Consider the following 16,826-nt stretch of genomic DNA (forward strand, 5'->3'; position numbering starts at 1 on the left):
GCGGATAACATTGGCAAGATACACGAGTCTCGTAAGCATGCAATTGGCCAATGACATTGCTCTACGCACCCAGCGACAACTACAACGGGAAGCCGACGAAATTGCTGAAAGTAGGGAGCGATTCCTTCGCCGACGTGAGGCTCAGCAACGCAACGAAGCTGCACAAACAGCAGCCCACCAGCCGCAACGACTACCTGTTTTCGAGGGTATTGCGCCAATGCCGCGGCCACTACCACCACCATCACCACTTGCTGCCTATAGGGTCGTATTTGGATCACATAGGGATCAGAGTTAAGTAATTACACTATTTAAACACAAATTAAACACTCAGTTACAATTTCAAAATTTTATTTTCGGCACATACATATATATGTGCACGGAACATATGTGACGGCGCTTGCGCCTTAAATGCACATTTTGTAATTAACTAAAAACTAACTTAAATATACGCCCTGTTGGCTGTGCAGCCCACTTGGCTAAGTCTCCTTGCCGTAGTTGATGTGCTCTGCAAAGAAAAAATCAACATTAATAGTCTTTTAATGTTTTTATTAACTTCTGCAAAATTCACTTACCTGCTAGTCAACTTGCAATCAATGAAATTCGACTATTTTCAATTTTGGGCCCCTCTGCACTTTGTATGGTAGCAGCTGTTTATATATAAAGATAATAATTAATTAATATTAATTGTTAACTTTATAAATATCACTTTTTCAATTGTTATGTTTTTATATTGCAAAACTCACCTGCTAGTCAGCTTGCAATTAATGCAATCCTGCTATATTCAGTCATGCGCCCGTCTGTATTCCGTATGACAGCAGCCACATACATATAAAAAGATAATAATTAATTAATATTAATTAATTAATATTAATTATTAATATCATTAATTTCAATTATTTACTTGTTAATATTTAAACTTACCAATTAGCAGCATAAAATTTGCATTTAATGCAATTTTCAATCAGCTGTTTTTGTTTTGTTTTGATTATGCACCCCGATAGGCACAACGCCAGGGGTGCATCGTCACTTACTCAATTGCACTTGCGATATATTGAATGAATGTTAATTAAATCAAAACTGCTAAAATGAATTGTTAAACTATTTTTATTTAATTATCTATATTAATTATCATAAACATTTTGTAATTTAAGTTAATTTTAGCTTAAGCCCATATTGGAGAAGATGACCAGACTTTGTCTCGACTTTTCTCTATTATTCCAATTGGCCACTTTGGGCTATTTTTCTCTGTGCATCTTGTAGATGCTTATAAATGAAAAAATTGAATTATATTAATTAATGCCATCCATTACTATTGTTAAACTTAAATCTTACTTATCTATTTAGTCGTTAATCAGTTACTCAAGCACTTTATTGTTAATTTGTATTATCTTTAAATTGCTCCTTTTATCTGTATTTTGTAACATTAAGCTGCACTGTTATTTTAGTGCACTTATGGCCATTTAAATTAATTCATTTTATGAAAAGTTTCGGTAAATATTGACCTTCTGTATATTTCTAAGTATCTTATAGGCGCTACTCATATTCTTAAGAAATACTATTGTAAAGTATTGTATGAATAAAAAGTATCTCCGTACTATCTTCCCCTCGCCATGCAGCTGCTGGTCAGCTGATCATGTATGAGGTGTGAAGAAGCGGAGATCATTATTGTGTGTTCTCTGCAACATACCAACAGAAAAAAATTACGGACATTAAAAAAAATTTAAAGTCTCTAGCTCTTATATCTTCTGAAATCGACGCGTTCATACATACGGACAGACGGACAGACGGGGGGACAGACAGACGGACAGGGCCAAATCAACTCAGCTCGTCGCCTTGAGCAAGAATATATAAACTTTGTGGGGTCTGCCACGCCTTCTTCTGCCTGTTACATACATTTCAACAAAACCATTATACCCTGATTTCCCATTTGCAATTTTTCTAAGAAAATACCGATGTACAGCATTATATGAATAAAATATATCTCACCATTTCCCTCATCCCTTTATATAGTTGCTGAACAGCTGTCATGAGGAGATCATTATACATTTATACGCTTTTCGAAAAATAGCTTTTAGTTAAATGTCGAACTTGAATGAATATACATAAATAAACATACATTGTGTACGTCATAATCAAATTTTCATTTTTTATAATTACTATTTACATTATTTGATGGTACATTGATGTTTTTCTAGTGTATTGCTCAATAGCAATAGTTGATAATCGTCCTGACCATAGAAGGTACATTCATCTCTTTCTGTCTTAATAAAGGAAACTGAAACAAATTATTCTAGTTATAGTTCTTTATTAATTCTTTATTAATATACATGTATATATGTCAATAAATATGCTGCAAAATGAACACTAAGTATTTAATGAATAATATTTGTTAGAACGCAATTTAAGAAGGAAATACTAGTGGAACAATGAATAATATTATGTATATGTATGTAGATATATGATAAAGTAAAGCTAACATTAAATACTTTTGTGTATATAATATAAATTCTCATGTTTTTGTTTTATTTTTCTGCAATATTAGCATTTTTCCGGCTTTAACTGCTTTTAACTTTGAGATGTTTCGGTGAATCGGTTCGGATGGGTAAAGTAGAGGCGGTATTGCGCTAGCGTCCCATATTGCAGATCTTGAAATGACATGGCCTCATATCTATAGAAACAGAAAAAGTATCAGTAAAGATTAAATTAGACGTTTTTTAAATTTCATGCAACACTTACATTGTTTACGAACTATTTGTAAATATTGGAAATGTGAATATCAGAAATACAATATAAAATAAAATTTAAATTAACAGATTTATCATGCACCACCATTATTATTATTAGCTTATATTCCAGTTGGTTAGCTTCATAAGCATATACGATTCTAGCCTCGTATTTTTATACAATTTGCAATGAAATATCCACTCAACTTTATATACTAAACCTTAGTTTATTCAGAGTTTAAGGCACCCACCTGTGTATTCATATCTTGCTTATCTTTGTTTAAATTCAAACAAAAACAATTGAAATATAAATATAATAAATTCTACTCACACTGCGCATTTCTCTTGTTATTGTGCTGCTTAGCACCGGAGCTCAGTTTGAACAGCTGATCATCGCCATCAAGAGCATTGTCGACCAGTCTGTGCAGGCGTGTCAGGAGCTGAGATTCTTGCGGATCACGCTCTCGCTCAGAGCTCTCGAGGTGCCCCAATAAATCGTAATCGGAGTTCATGACTAGATCGCGCAGAAAGGGCAATTGGTGGTTAGTAAAGTAAACGATTGGCAATTGTTTTGGCCGCAAATGCTGCTGTCGCAGCTGATGCTGCATCTGTTGGTACTTCTGGAAGAGAAAGAATTTTAGCTGAATAAATAATAAACCATTTATAGATATAGAATTATAGCTAATTTTCTTTAAATGGTACTTAAGGTAGGTATTAAATATTTGAAATATAAAAAAATATTTTATTTTATTTTATTTATTTATTTCATACTCTTAATTGAAATTCTCCAAAGGCTTCCATCAATTTCCTTAAATTAGTAAAACTGCATTATCGTCTGTAATATTTTTAAAGTTCATCAATATAGTTCTACATTTAAAAAAGTTTGTTTTTTCATTTTTTTTACGGTTGCCATTTTCGTAATAGTTTTTACTATAAAACAATTTAAATTTTTGATCAAAACAACTATTTTTTATAAACCTATTTCAATAACATGGTTAAGAAACATTTTTGTGACGACGGCATTGTACTTTCTCTCTCCCTCTCTCTGTCTTAGCAGCATTTGTGGCGTTTCTACGCACACAAGCAAGGGTACTGATCACTGATCACTAACAGAGTCTTTTTATGTTGAAATTTGTTGTCATTATTTCGGGGTTTTTTGTTACCAAGTCGTAATAACCGGTGATTGACTCAAAAATATGAAAAAAACCGTCGGCATAAGCGGATTGTCGTTAAAAGCGGAGACGTACTAAGCGGAGGCTCTTTCATATGAGTCAAAAATATGAAAAAAACCTTCGGCATAAGCGGATTGTCGTTAAAAGCGGAGACGTACTAAGCGGAGGCTCTTTCATATAAGTTTGTATGGGGACCAACCAATACAACGAATTTCGGTTTGACGCTTTAAGCGGAGTCGTTACAACCGGATTCTACTGTATATATATATACACCCTTCATACATAGTCAGAATTTATTGTAGTTGTACATATGTGTATATACACTTTGTATTAATTTTCTGCATATGTAGCATACTTACTAACTGCTGACCATAATAGTTGGTTTTGCCATTAGCCGGTACGGAGCCGAGGAACTCGTTGAAGAGCATTTGCATTGCAGGTTGCTGTTGCTCGTCTATAGTCAGGCTTTGCTGTGCGTGTCCAGGCGACAAGTGCGATACAATTGACAGCAGAACAATGGCAATAGCCATCTGATGGGCGAAAGAGCAGCTGTACGTTGACATCACGTTATTGCTCGGGTTATTGTTGTTGCTCCAGACCCAACTAAAGTTGAGAGAAATCGAAAGAGAGAGGGCTTAGAAAGAGGAAAATATATGTACATAGGCAGGTGTACGAGTTTGTTTTCAACTAGCTGACAATTAAAAACAAGTCGAGTTCCTACCGCAACACCTACACGAGGCCAACCGTTTACGTAAAAGGTTTCATATTACAACTTCCACTGAAACAAACAAAGTTGCCAATGTTAAAATATGCATAATACTTTTTTATGTTCTTTTTTGTGCTTTTAAGAAAAATTTCTAGTAGCACGTTCTTCTTCGCATTTCACAGGTTTCATCTCAAGGTGTTGGGTATTTCAAACAGAACAAGTCACGTTGACAAACTTTCGCTACGTTTTGCGAATCGGCTAAAATATATAAAAAGTACTTTGAAGCCTAATCAAACCAGCATGACACCACCCACAGCCCCAAGAGCATATCACATGGCAAGCTCCGCAAAACCGTGACGCGGCCTGCGAATGCCCTAATTACTGTTGATGAAATGGTAATGGCTAATTATGCTCAACTGTGAATCTAAATGCGCATGAACAGGTTCAACTGGTCAAATGCCTAAAGAATTTATTATTTCTTTAAATTTTTAAAATTGGCGTCTAAATTAATTTGCTAAAGATAAACTAACATTTCTTTAAATTGTCAAAACTGACATCTAGATTAGTATCCTGAATGTAAACTGTGAAGAGTTACTCATAAGAACTATAAGCTTATATCAATTAAAGCTTTCTCAAAAGCACAAAATCATTTTCTGTTTTTATGAATATCTATATATTTATCTATATATTTATAATATGTATATGCGCAACGTATATATATATATATATATATATATATATATATATATAATTGCCTTACGCACTCCATGAGTAATGCGCTAGTCCGATTTGAGAAACGCAAAGTATGAATCGCAGTCGTAGTTTTAATGACTACAGATAATATGTTGATAATACGTCGATGTCGTGGCTAATTTTTGGCGCCTATCAAATATTTCTATATATATACGTAAATAGATTCGTTCATATTGTATATATACATAAAGATTGTCGAGACTTTTGTGTTTCATCTCAGCATTTTTAAAACCATAAATCGAAGTCAAGGTCAAACGCATATAAATACCATTGAACTCTCACACTCGGTTTGCCCACTAATTATCTCATCTGCTATCGGATACGCGTTTAGCCCATTACTGTCATCTATAGATTTGGTGAGGGAGGTGTTGGTTAAGGAGGAGTAGCAGTATGTCGTCCGATTTATTTGACAGGTGACACCGTTTGCGTTACTTATTAAAAAATTTTTATCTGTCAGATATGAGTAGATAAGGCATGTAAGCCAAATGAAGGTAATATATTGAAGCTTGTTATTTAACTGGACACATTAATACGTTATTAGCGGGTTTGATCACAAAATTTAATTGTTATCAAACCAAAAGTTTTCAAGGAGGAAGTTCTATCTGATAATATTGTATTATAGATCCATAATTCACTTTACATTTCATTCAAAATTAATATTAATTTTAAAAAATCAATTACAATACAAACTACAATGAAAATTGTTTGCCCATATTATGTGTGCTTATAAATAAAACGAAATACTAATCACGAAGCATTATCAATGGGCATTATAAAATGTTATGAAATGACCCAAGACTCAAATGACTGTCTATGCGTGTATGTGCTAGAGAGAAAGATAGAGAGGAGAGAAAGAGGGAAAGAGACATAGATTGATAGAGAGAGGGAGAGAGATAAAGAGAGTGAGTGGTCCAATGTATTCATTATCAATACGTTCAACCCGCTTATTTATTTATTTTTATTTTTTTGCTGAATAGGTTCATTGATAGTGTATCATATCCATATTGCAACGAACCCTAGAACGCTGATATTACGGCTAATATACCACAGTGTGTAAACGAAAGACCCAAGTCTTGCTCAATTATGGAAGAGTTTAGATGGATTCTTGATATTAATACGGCAAAAATATTGTCATCATTTGTATGGATAGTCATTTTTGGAAAATAATACATATATTTTGGGAAAAAAAACGGGTTTGCAGATTTTTAAAGCCAAATAAGGTGATCTATCACTATGTATGGCATGCATATGGATATATTTCTAGATAAATTAGTAATTAAAGTTTTACAATGGTACGTAGACCATGGGATATAAATTTGCAAAGGAATCTTTGATATTAATAAAGCAATGTGTCAAATATTATTATATATATATGTCAGATATTTAAACTGGAACTTACCTTCAAATTATCAAATCTATTTATTTAACTATATACCTCAATAGGCTTGTATTACAATTGACAAACGCAATTACAGGAATTGAACTTTTGGTTTTTAAAATAACACTTTTTACGCAAATGTTAAGCGTTGGGTGTGACAGTGCACAATAAACGCAAATCCGTAGCACGCACTTGCTTATATAGGCACAGCCAGTGTTGCAGACACAAAAAGGATAAATCAACAGGTATGGTACACACACGCAAACACTAATATGTCCGAGGTATACAGTTACGAGTAAAAACGACGCAAATTCCGACTACTTCGGCACTTCAGAACACCAAAGCAGTGGGCGGTAAATTCGAGTGTTTCTAATGCCCAAGTGGGCGGTCGGTTGAAATTGTTGCTCAGTTGCAAGTTTAGCAACTGAGCAGAGCATGAATGAATGAGAATGAATAAGTAGTACTTATTGCTGTCTTGGTTGTTTGCAAACTAAAGTCGGCCATGCAAGTTGCTCGTCTACTACACCCTGATCACTGGTGGCCGATTTCTTAAACTTTTCGGTCCCGATCTTTGTCTCGAACCTCCATGATTGACTGTATGCCATGCCACGCTTTTGACAAATCGCCCGATAATTCAGAGATTTATTGCTTAGCTGACAAACATTAAAACAATGTGAGCTACAGACATGATGCATATTAGTTTATATAAGTATTTTGAAACCTGAATATAAAAATACAAAATTTGATATAACCAAATATATATATTGAATACAATATGTTGAAAAAACAAACTTGATTAGTGTTAAAAACATGAGGACGTAAATAACATCAGGTTTGATTTAAATTCACTCTGACATCGGAAATTTTAATTAAAATACCCAATAAATGTAAATAATATGAATCAATTTGTGATGTATAACTTCGGTTATCCCTTAAACTACACCTGCAAAAATAAAAAGTATTTAACGTATACATCTGAAAACTATTTCAAGATGAAGATATGAAATAGGCCGAATAACTTTCTGTGTCCCTCTAAAAAATAAGTGGAAATTTACAGACGTAAAGAGAGTTTTCAGATGACAAAATACTATCGTTAGCCTATTTTTTTTGTTTTTTTTTTTTTCTAAAAATACATATGATGAAATATCTTTAAAATATTACAAAAGATTAAAAATATGAATTTTAACTGAAGATTAATTCAAGAATCTGGCCAATCTGTCTTATCTTCTCCAGACATCGGTTAGCTTGGTTTATTAACTAATTAAAAATAATTTCAGCTGACACAGCATTAATTGGTCGCTTAATTCTGCTTTTTTTTTTTAATCAGAGGCGCCTAACATGTGTCACACTTGTTGAACTTTGCACGTATCATATGTTGATAATACCACCTACGCATCGAATACCATAAAAATTAATTTTTATTGTTACATCAGCTTCACAAATTAAGATTAGACATGATAAGCTGACTTTTTTTTTTAGAATACAAGCTGCGCATATAACGGTGAAACCAAGTATTATATCCCAAACCATATCGGCATAATTGACACTTATTAAAAAGAATAATCGCAAGGTGACATACGTAGATATTGACATATACATGTTGGAACTACAGTGGAGTACACGTGCTGCTTAATACCGGTCCAATCAACATCAAGAATATCAAAAGCACGAGAGTGATGATTTTCCTTTTATGCTGACAATTATTGCAGTAATTAACGCGAGTCACAATATTTAGTTATATATTAATGCTTACCTAAATTGTGCAAACTTTGAGTGCTGATTGATTGAATTTGAACGTTAAGTGCGCCGATATATTTAACATTACTCAGCACTGTTGTATTTGAAACGAAATCGATAAATCATAACGATGATAATATTGTGATTGTGGTTAGTGGATTAAGCAATCACATAATGAACAGGTATCGCGTTATGCGTATTACTGTTGTACACAAATACATCTTGAAACATATTTATTTTTATATGTAACTTTAAACAGATTTAAAAGCAATTTCATTTCTTAGCTAATACAGTCTTTTTACTGTAACTAACGTTACTTTTTATTGAAAAATACCTGTAACGAGTAGTTATCGTATACACAGCTCTACTATCGGCTATTCAGCTGGTGCAATAAAAGGGGGAGGGGGGATGAAAAATTAAAAATAAGAAAATCATCATGGCTACATCAACGTTGCAGCTGGAATTTTCCCAGGCTATGGCTGACTTCAAAAAGATGTTCCCGGACATTGACCGTGAAGTGATAGAAGCTGTGTTGCGGGCCAATTTGGGTGCAGTGGATCAAACAATTGACCAACTACTCGCTATGTCAACTGACAACCAGGTACATACATACATATGCCAATGTGCGTGCGTGAAAGTTTGTGCGTGTGTGTGTATGTTTGCTTGTGTATACTAAGAGTTTACTAACTAATACTAACTGCATGTGTGATTAGAACGAAAAACTGCGCAATGAACTGGATGCTAATGTCTCCCCACAACAGAGTCTCATTAATCTTAGCGACACGGACAGAGAGCTGCGACGCAATCATCAGCAGCCAATAATCATCGACGCTACAGATGGCGACCCAGAAAACACACTCCCAGCCGTTACCTCAAGTGCTGGACATACGCAATTACTGAGCACAACAACAGCTTCGCCGAATCATCACAATACGGGCGCTTCGCCCAAACAACGTCCGTTCGGAGCTTCAACTAAGGGTAGTGGCAGCAACGCCATTAATACGCCCACCAAGCGCAACATCAGTCACACCGTCGGATTGTCCAACAATAGCAGGAATTGGAGTCCTTCTATATTAGGTGTCCTGCCACCTGGATTTCTGCGCGTGGCGCCCTCTGGCGGTCAGCAAGATTTCGAGTTGCCCGATGAACAGTTCGCCCTGATGCTACAGAATGAGGAGTTTATGAACCAGCTGCGATGGAATCAGGACTTTATGAGTGCACTGGAGAAGGAGCAGAGCGGCAAGGCCAAGGGCGAAGATGATGCGCCCTTCCAGGAGCGACTCAAGAACATGGGAAAAATGTCCCGTAAAAAGTTTCTACAAATGGCGCGTGTTTTCACCTGGCAGCGCAATAAAAAAGTAACAACCGCCAAGCAAATCGATTCGTTGCCGCTGCGTGAGGAGCATAGCGACGATGAGGATCATAATCAACAACAGCAACAATCTCAACAACAGCAGCAACAGTCACACCAGCAGCAACAGATCCAGGTCCAACCCCAGGGTCAATTACAGTTGCGCAAATAGAGCTAAAGATATAAAAATAGATAACTCTAGGGCTCCATTGATTGTTATCTTACATATATAGTATATCGCATTATATTATTTCAATTGTACCATACGTGCAAGATCTTTACAACAGACATAAGGTAAATCGTATTCTGAACACATCTTACGTAGTAATCTTCATGCCAGAATCTAACGAAATCTAAAATCTCGCTGCGTTACATCGTTACATATATTTAATATATATAATTCTAGTTTTAAATTTCGTGTAATAACCTAAAGTGCAATTTTCAAAACACAAATCCCCAGTGCAATAATTTGTTTTCGACTATTACATATTAAATACTTTATATATTATTATTGATTTGCCAATTTTCGTTGTTGCCAAATTAGCATTAATTAAGTTTTATTCGTAATTTTTTTGCTGATAGTTCTTTAACCAAGAGCTTATTGATAGCTGGACTGATTCTTAATGGGTTAATTAAAGAATTTTCAAGCAGCGCAAAAAGACTTAAAAAAAAAAAAAAATAAACATATAGAAAAACTTATGTACAAGCCCTTGATGAAATTCGAAAAAACTAGTCATAAAAAAAAAACACATATTTTATGTACGGTTGAAAAATATGCATTTGTGCTATACTATACCAAAAATCTTAAAATTTTAAAAACAAAAGTTATTATATAATCATTAAATACTTGCTAGTTGGCTTCTATTGTTGTATTAAAGAAAAAAAGAGAATAATAATACAAAATTAAATTAAAAATATATAAATTTCAGCGGTAATCAATGTCCATATCAAATTAATGATATTACTCTGTATAACCCCACTATATATGTATATCCATAGATATTTTGATGGTTATGCAAATATTTGAACTATTTGATTGTAATTTACTTGTACTTGTATTATAACAAATTATATTCATATTCCAAGAATAAAATACAGGAACCATTATTTACGAAATGAAAAACAGAAATAATGACTCGAATGTGTTATAAAAAACGCATTTTTTATTTCTTACATGAATTTATTTAATTTTTGTTTTACTTTTAAATATTTTGTTTTAAATCATATATATATATATATATATATATATATATATATGATTTTAAAAAAATATTTAAAAGTATATTTATTTATTTATTTTTTAATTTTTATTATAACGTAATATATTTATTGTGGATACACGTTGGATTTTCTTATGTGTGTGTACAGTATCTTAGTTGTTTCTCTTTTTAATTTAATGTTAGGGCATATTAATTATTTGTATCATTTTGCTTATTTTCTTTATTTTATTTTCATATATTTAGTTCGTTTTGGGATTTATATGATTTAAATGTTTTTTTTTTTTTTTATTATCTTGAAATTGCAAACAAAAATGTAAGTTTTGCATTATCGCTATATATACATATATATAGCTTTTGGATTATTGGATATTTATAAATGTTTGTCATGAATGTGTGATTTATTTTAAATTTGTATTTCTTTAGATTTTACTTACACAGGAATTGATCATTTTTAAACAATTATTTTTAAATTTGCTTTAAACTAATTACTAATAATGGGTTTTCTGTTTTGTTTGCAACATTTTGACATCTCATTTGCATACAATATTTTTTAAAAATATGTGATTTTTTTTTAGGCATACAATCGAATTTAAATTTAGACATTATAGCTTAAATTTGATTATCATTTAAATCTGCTTTGTTATTATTTAATTTGTTAAGAACGATTTTATATGTGTTTCTATGTATATAGATAAGTTGTTGTTGTATACATGTATATTTATTGTAGCTTTGTTTGTGTTTCAAATCAAACAGGATTCAAAACAGAAAAATATATGCGAATGTTTTCATTTACGAATGCTTTCCCTTAATGTTTTTTATTTGTTTGTTTAAAAGAAAATCGTCTCAAAACGAATTCTATTTATATTTGTTAATCAGCAAAATATAATATATAATTATAATAGTAGAATATAGTAATAATTAAAAAATCTTTGCACAGTGAAAAACATTGTCAGTTTAATCAGCTTTTACTTATATTTTGTATATCTTGGTTATTGAAATTTTGCCAATTTTTTTTTTTTTTTTGTGGGGGGGGGAGGTGAATTGTATGCTGTTTAAATATTTACTTTTTACTCGTTACTCATTTTGCTTTAGTTTTTTTTTTTGTTTATTTTATTTTTTATTTATTTATTTTATTTATTTATTTTCTTTTTTTTTTAAGTCTTATAGCAGAACACATAGGGACTTTTTCGGTTTCTTTTGTTTCTTTTCGGGAGACTTCTTATTTATCTGCCGGACCAAATCGTAGAAAATATCATTCACATTTACTTTGGCTTTGGCTGACGTCTCCATAAACGCGCAATTGAATTGATTTGCCAAACTTTTGCCCAAATCCTTGCCCACGACTCGTTCTTCCTCAAGATCGCATTTATTGCCAACCAAAACCATCGGTACATCATCGGTATCCTTTACGCGTAGAATTTGCTCTCGCAGATCCTGCAGATCATTAAACGTCGATTGTGCCGTTATTGAATAGACGAGTACAAAGCCTTGTCCATTCTTCATATAAAGATCTCGCATGGCTGTAAACTGTTCCGTGCCTGCGGTATCTAAAATTTCTAGCATACATTGCTGACCATCTACTTCGACTTGCTTGCGATAGCTGTCCTCAATTGTAGGATCATATTTTTCAACAAAAATGCATTGCACAAATTGTACGGTTAATGCGGACTTTCCAACGCCGCCGCTGCCCAACACAACAATTTTATATTCACGCATTGTGTTTTTGTGTTTTTAAACTACTATTAATATATATATATATATATATATAATATATATATAATATTTATAAGATTATATATATATATATATATATATATATATATATATATATAGGGGGTTACTTTAAACCAGGCGCTATTACTTTCTGGCGTAGGCGGGTTACGAGGTGGTTCGGTTCAGTTGTTGTTGCAGCGGCTGTTATTATTATTATTGTTGTTGCTTATGTGTATCGTTCTGTCTCCCTCTCTCTGAATAACATATATATCTATATAACTTGTTTTTTAGGCGTTGTTCGGCGATTGCTTTTGAGTTGCAGGTGCAGTTATTGCTGAAAGCAGTTGTTTTTATTGTTGTTGCTACTGTTACTATTCTTTGTTATTGCTGATAACCTTTGTGCCATCGAAGAACTCTAGCTGTATGAGAGTTATTTCTCTCTTCCTCTCGCGCTCTTTCGCTTGCGTTTACTTTGCTCAGGTAGCAAAGGTGCGTTTTTTTTTAAATGTCGTCAAATTGTTGCTTTGGAGAAAAATTACGTTAGCACTAGCCTCTATTCGTGCTTCTTCCGCGAAGCTGACTACGACAACAACTTCCGTTTTACTACAGAAATTTCTGCTGCTATCTGCGGTTGCCGTTGCTGTTGCTGTGCAACAATGTTTGCAGAGTACTCAATGTGTGTGTATGTGTTTGTTTGTATGCACTGTGGAATGTAAGAAAGCAATAGTTGTATTTTAAAATAGGTTTCAGTATAAAATCGTTTTTTTTTAGTATATGGTATGTTAGTGTTTGCTTTTCGGAATGTACTGCACATTCATTCGTTTCGTTTCTTTTCTTTTATTATAATGAACTCGAAATGTTCTCCTCGCTCACTCAGCGAAATTGCGCTCTACCCTCAACATTTTAATGATTCATTTTCAGAGTTGTCTAGCGGCTATGATGGAGACTGTTAAGCGCCTAGCAATTTGCACACTTGTAGCATGCAAGTCAATTTTCGTTTTTGTTCAATAAAAAAATACCTTTAATAGCCATAGCACAATACTGACAATTGCACGTAGAACGTGCTTCATAAATTATTTTATTGGAACACACACAAACTTAATTAATGGAGCAGGGGAGGCAACAGCAATCACCCGCATGTCAGGCATACGGTAACTCTACTCGGAGTTTTACCTCGTTAGCGCTGCGCACAAAGAAGCTCTGTGTTGTTGTCTAAGCAGATTTCACACGATTTCCGATTGATTATTCCGATATATGTATGCGCGTGCAAGATACTTTGCTACTGCTCGGGAAATATGCAATTTTTTTATTGATAACAGTATTTAATTATAAGGTAAACAGATAACTCTTTTTCGGCTTACGCGCTTCTGCTTGCTTGCTCGCTCGCTCGCACGCTTGAAAGTGATTCATTTTCAACGTTGCCATTCGTCGCGACACACTGGACGAGTGGCAGCACTGACCGATAAATTTAACTAGAAATGGCAACATTAAACGAATTTTTTGCCTAATACTTGATTTGATTACATTAAGATAAAAATTTTTTGCTTATTTTATCCAATTAAGGCTCTTAATAAGGCTCGCAAGATTGTGAAATAAAATGATAGTTATACCAGCTAGTGGGGTTTTATAAACTTAGCTTTTATTTATTTACAACAAATAATAAGATTAACTAAAATTTCGTATTCGTAGATAGCAAGCACTCAGCGAATTTTAGTGACCATTCCGGCAGCTATTGTGACGCCTGCAACGCGCAACATAACGCGCCCAAGTTCCTTATAATCGGAATATCTTTCAATACAAATAGCACGCGAGGTCTCCAATTCGACCAGAGCACACGAATTCTGTCCGAGACAACGAGGCTTCTTCTTCATCACCTCGCCGGTACTTTTGTGAATGGATGCAGTCAGCTTGCAGACAACAGCTGGCTCGATCAGTGACTGGTGATGGAGCAGTACCGGATACCCTATTGTAATTGGCACTTTTACATTGAATACGATTATACGACATTGAAATCGGGTGGTGACAGGGATTGGCATTTGTGGATCATATATAATACAGCCCACAGTAATGTTGTTCATATCAACGCCGCCTAGTGTTACGGAGATCTGATCGCCGGCAAATGCACTGGTCTGAGTTAGGTCATCAATGCTCAAGGATTTGACCTGTGCCTGTTCTCGGCTAGCACCTACCAGCACCTTATCGTTGACACAGAGTGCACCCGTCTCAATACGACCCGAAATACAAAATCCAGATCCTGTACCCTTATAGATATCCGTTACGGACATCCTAAATGGCCGGTTAACCGCGCGTTCGGGTACCTTAAAGTGTTCAATAACATCCAGAAGATGCGGTCCGTCGTACCAGGCTTTTAGACCTGGCTCTTGAGCACTTTTTGTGAGATTTTCGCCCGTTAAACCGGAACAAGGCGTAAAACTGACATCAGATTCCTTGAATCCAGCCTGCTTTAGAAAAGATTTCAGTTTATGAACGATCTCTAGAAAACGCTCCTTGGACCAGCCCACTGTATCTAACTTATTGATTACCACGCCCAACTGATTAACACCCAGCGAGCGAACAAGTATAGCATGTTCCCGGGTCTGCCCACCCAATTCAAATCCAGATTCAAATTCACCACGTGTCGCGTCAACGACAAGAAGCGCCACATCCGCTTGCGTTGCTCCTGATATCATGTTGGGTATAAAATCTTTGTGCCCAGGCGCATCGAGCAGCGTCACAATTTTTGTTTTTGTCTCTATGCGTGACTGGCCAACATCCATAGTAATGCCACGGGCACGCTCTTCGCCTGTTTCATCTAGCACCCAGGCGTACATGAAGCTCTGCTTACCCAGTTTCTTTGACTCCTGCTCGTGCTTGTGCATTAATCGCTGTGAAACATTTCCCGTGTCATAAAGCAAATGGCCCATCAGAGTGCTTTTGCCTGCGTCAACGTGTCCAATAACAATCATGTGTATTTGACTCTTTTGTGAGGAGCGCTCCTGATCGTATAACTGCTGGGTATTACGCTGTGCCTGATCCTTGGAAACTTTGAATATGACATTAGTACAACGTCCTGCCTCGTCACCTACTTCGGTAGGCGTATTCCGACCAGACACATTTGGTGACGCTGGCGCTTTGGGTGAGGCGACGTCAAAACCACGTCTGGCCTCCTTCACTGTGGAGAGAGTGATCTTCGTGGGCGTAGGCTTAGGCGCTGTTATAGTCTTTGCAGCTGGCGTCGTATTTAGTTTCAACTTTGGCGGACGCTTGCCCTTGTCTTTATTTTTTGTCTCCTCGTTTAGTATTTCATCGAGTATTTTCTGTATGTCGTAGTCGAAACGCATAGAAGTCTCAACAATGCGGCGCTCAGAGACTGCATCCCCCACCACACTTCTCACTTCATCCACACAAGAACTGAGCTTCGCCTGCGCTGTATCATCCAGCTCCGGCATTTGAAAATTTTCCGAATCTCTGCGAGCCTTTTGATATTCCTCGTCCTCCTCATCGTAATCTTCGTCGTCCTCTGCTTCCTCCTGAATATTCTTATTCTTCTTTATAAACGCTGACATACTGTGTTGTCCACGAGTCCGGTCAAAAAGCCATTGCTGATCCGTGGGCGAAACGCAATCGTCGTCAACAGAATGGCCATAGACGTCATCGTAACCATCGTACTCGTCGTTGTAGTCCATTCCGCGCACAATTCTGTGTCGTGACATCTTGAAGTTTATTTTAAAAATTCAGTTAAATTTCACAATTATTGAAAGAGTAAAATAGAATTTCGTTGAATTGCAGAGACTGAAAGCACTGGCTAATGTAATGGAGCTACCATATTTTGTTTAGTAAACTATCTGGCAACACAAGTTTATATGCTATAGCAGGATATGTAGGAATAGTAAAGAAATTGTTACTTATACTTTCACTGTGAATGGCTTATATTTTTGAGGAAAGATTTATAAAATATGAATACTATTTCTATGTATATTTTTGACGGTTGGATTGGACTAGAGTAACAGCATCGGCTCAAAGTTGCGCTGCCAGCGATTACTTGACTGATATTTTTAGCGATACTTCTGTTA

General features: G+C 35.0%; 4 protein-coding genes across 14 annotated transcripts; 1 reads left to right on the forward strand and 3 right to left on the reverse strand.

Annotated features, from left to right (window-relative positions):
- Positions 1–331: 331 nt before the first annotated feature.
- On the reverse strand, positions 332–8,503 carry CNMa (CNMamide). 7 transcript variants are annotated; one of them, XM_089466818.1, is made up of 8 exons: positions 8,486–8,503; positions 8,312–8,425; positions 4,255–4,498; positions 3,055–3,343; positions 922–2,668; positions 744–797; positions 573–647; positions 332–505 (listed from the first exon to the last, which is right to left on the reverse strand). In XM_089466818.1, exons 2-5 carry the CDS (start codon positions 8,329–8,331, stop codon positions 2,625–2,627), a joined length of 597 nt encoding a protein of 198 aa, XP_089322944.1. In that variant the 5' UTR covers positions 8,332–8,425; positions 8,486–8,503; the 3' UTR covers positions 332–505; positions 573–647; positions 744–797; positions 922–2,624. The 7 variants fall into 7 exon arrangements, with proteins under 7 accessions (XP_089322944.1, XP_089322942.1, XP_089322943.1 ...); XM_089466816.1 differs by having other exon boundaries at positions 744–2,668; XM_089466817.1 differs by lacking the exon at positions 8,486–8,503 and having other exon boundaries at positions 744–2,668; positions 8,312–8,434.
- Positions 8,504–8,775: 272 nt separating this feature from the next.
- LOC108614696 (CUE domain-containing protein 1) lies at positions 8,776–12,056 on the forward strand. Of its 2 annotated transcripts, none has more exons than XM_018008924.2 (2): positions 8,776–9,070; positions 9,183–12,056. In XM_018008924.2, exons 1-2 carry the CDS (start codon positions 8,906–8,908, stop codon positions 9,990–9,992), a joined length of 975 nt encoding a protein of 324 aa, XP_017864413.1. In that variant the 5' UTR covers positions 8,776–8,905; the 3' UTR covers positions 9,993–12,056. The 2 variants fall into 2 exon arrangements, with proteins under 2 accessions (XP_017864413.1, XP_017864415.1); XM_018008926.2 differs by having other exon boundaries at positions 8,781–9,070; positions 9,231–12,056.
- Positions 12,057–12,132: 76 nt separating this feature from the next.
- Positions 12,133–14,170, reverse strand: Rap1 (RAS oncogene family member Rap1). Of its 4 annotated transcripts, none has more exons than XM_089466824.1 (2): positions 13,927–14,170; positions 12,133–13,456 (listed from the first exon to the last, which is right to left on the reverse strand). In XM_089466824.1, exon 2 carries the CDS (start codon positions 12,754–12,756, stop codon positions 12,202–12,204), a length of 555 nt encoding a protein of 184 aa, XP_089322950.1. In that variant the 5' UTR covers positions 12,757–13,456; positions 13,927–14,170; the 3' UTR covers positions 12,133–12,201. The 4 variants fall into 4 exon arrangements, with proteins under 4 accessions (XP_089322950.1, XP_089322951.1, XP_089322952.1 ...); XM_089466825.1 differs by lacking the exon at positions 13,927–14,170 and adding an exon at positions 13,773–13,919; XM_089466826.1 differs by lacking the exon at positions 13,927–14,170 and adding an exon at positions 13,627–13,690.
- Positions 14,171–14,367: 197 nt separating this feature from the next.
- Positions 14,368–16,643, reverse strand: HBS1 (translation elongation factor EF-1alpha (GTPase) HBS1). The gene has a single exon (XM_018008757.2). The coding sequence runs from the start codon at positions 16,464–16,466 to the stop codon at positions 14,454–14,456; it is 2,013 nt and encodes a 670-aa protein (XP_017864246.1). The 5' UTR covers positions 16,467–16,643; the 3' UTR covers positions 14,368–14,453.
- Positions 16,644–16,826: the final 183 nt, after the last annotated feature.

This window comes from Drosophila arizonae, chromosome 4 (genome assembly GCF_054131065.1).
Source record: "Drosophila arizonae isolate 15081-1271.41 chromosome 4, UAZ_ARI_1.0, whole genome shotgun sequence".
NCBI lineage: Eukaryota > Metazoa > Arthropoda > Insecta > Diptera > Drosophilidae > Drosophila > Drosophila arizonae.

Excerpts from the sequence above, each read along its gene's own strand:
- CNMa (XM_089466818.1), bottom strand. The coding sequence starts at position 8,331 with ATGTATATGTCAATATCTAC. Across the intron at positions 4,499-8,311 it reads ATGTATATGTCAATATCTAC|TTGGGTCTGGAGCAACAACA; the intron begins GTATGTCACCTT and ends TCTCAACTTTAG. Across the intron at positions 3,344-4,254 it reads ACTATTATGGTCAGCAGTTA|AAGTACCAACAGATGCAGCA; the intron begins GTAAGTATGCTA and ends TTTCTCTTCCAG.
- LOC108614696 (XM_018008924.2), top strand. The coding sequence starts at position 8,906 with ATGGCTACATCAACGTTGCAGCTGGAATTTTCCCAGGCTATGGCTGAC. Across the intron at positions 9,071-9,182 it reads CTATGTCAACTGACAACCAG|AACGAAAAACTGCGCAATGA; the intron begins GTACATACATAC and ends ATGTGTGATTAG.
- Rap1 (XM_089466824.1), bottom strand. The coding sequence starts at position 12,756 with ATGCGTGAATATAAAATTGTTGTGTTGGGCAGCGGCGGCGTTGGAAAG.
- HBS1 (XM_018008757.2), bottom strand. The coding sequence starts at position 16,466 with ATGTCACGACACAGAATTGTGCGCGGAATGGACTACAACGACGAGTAC.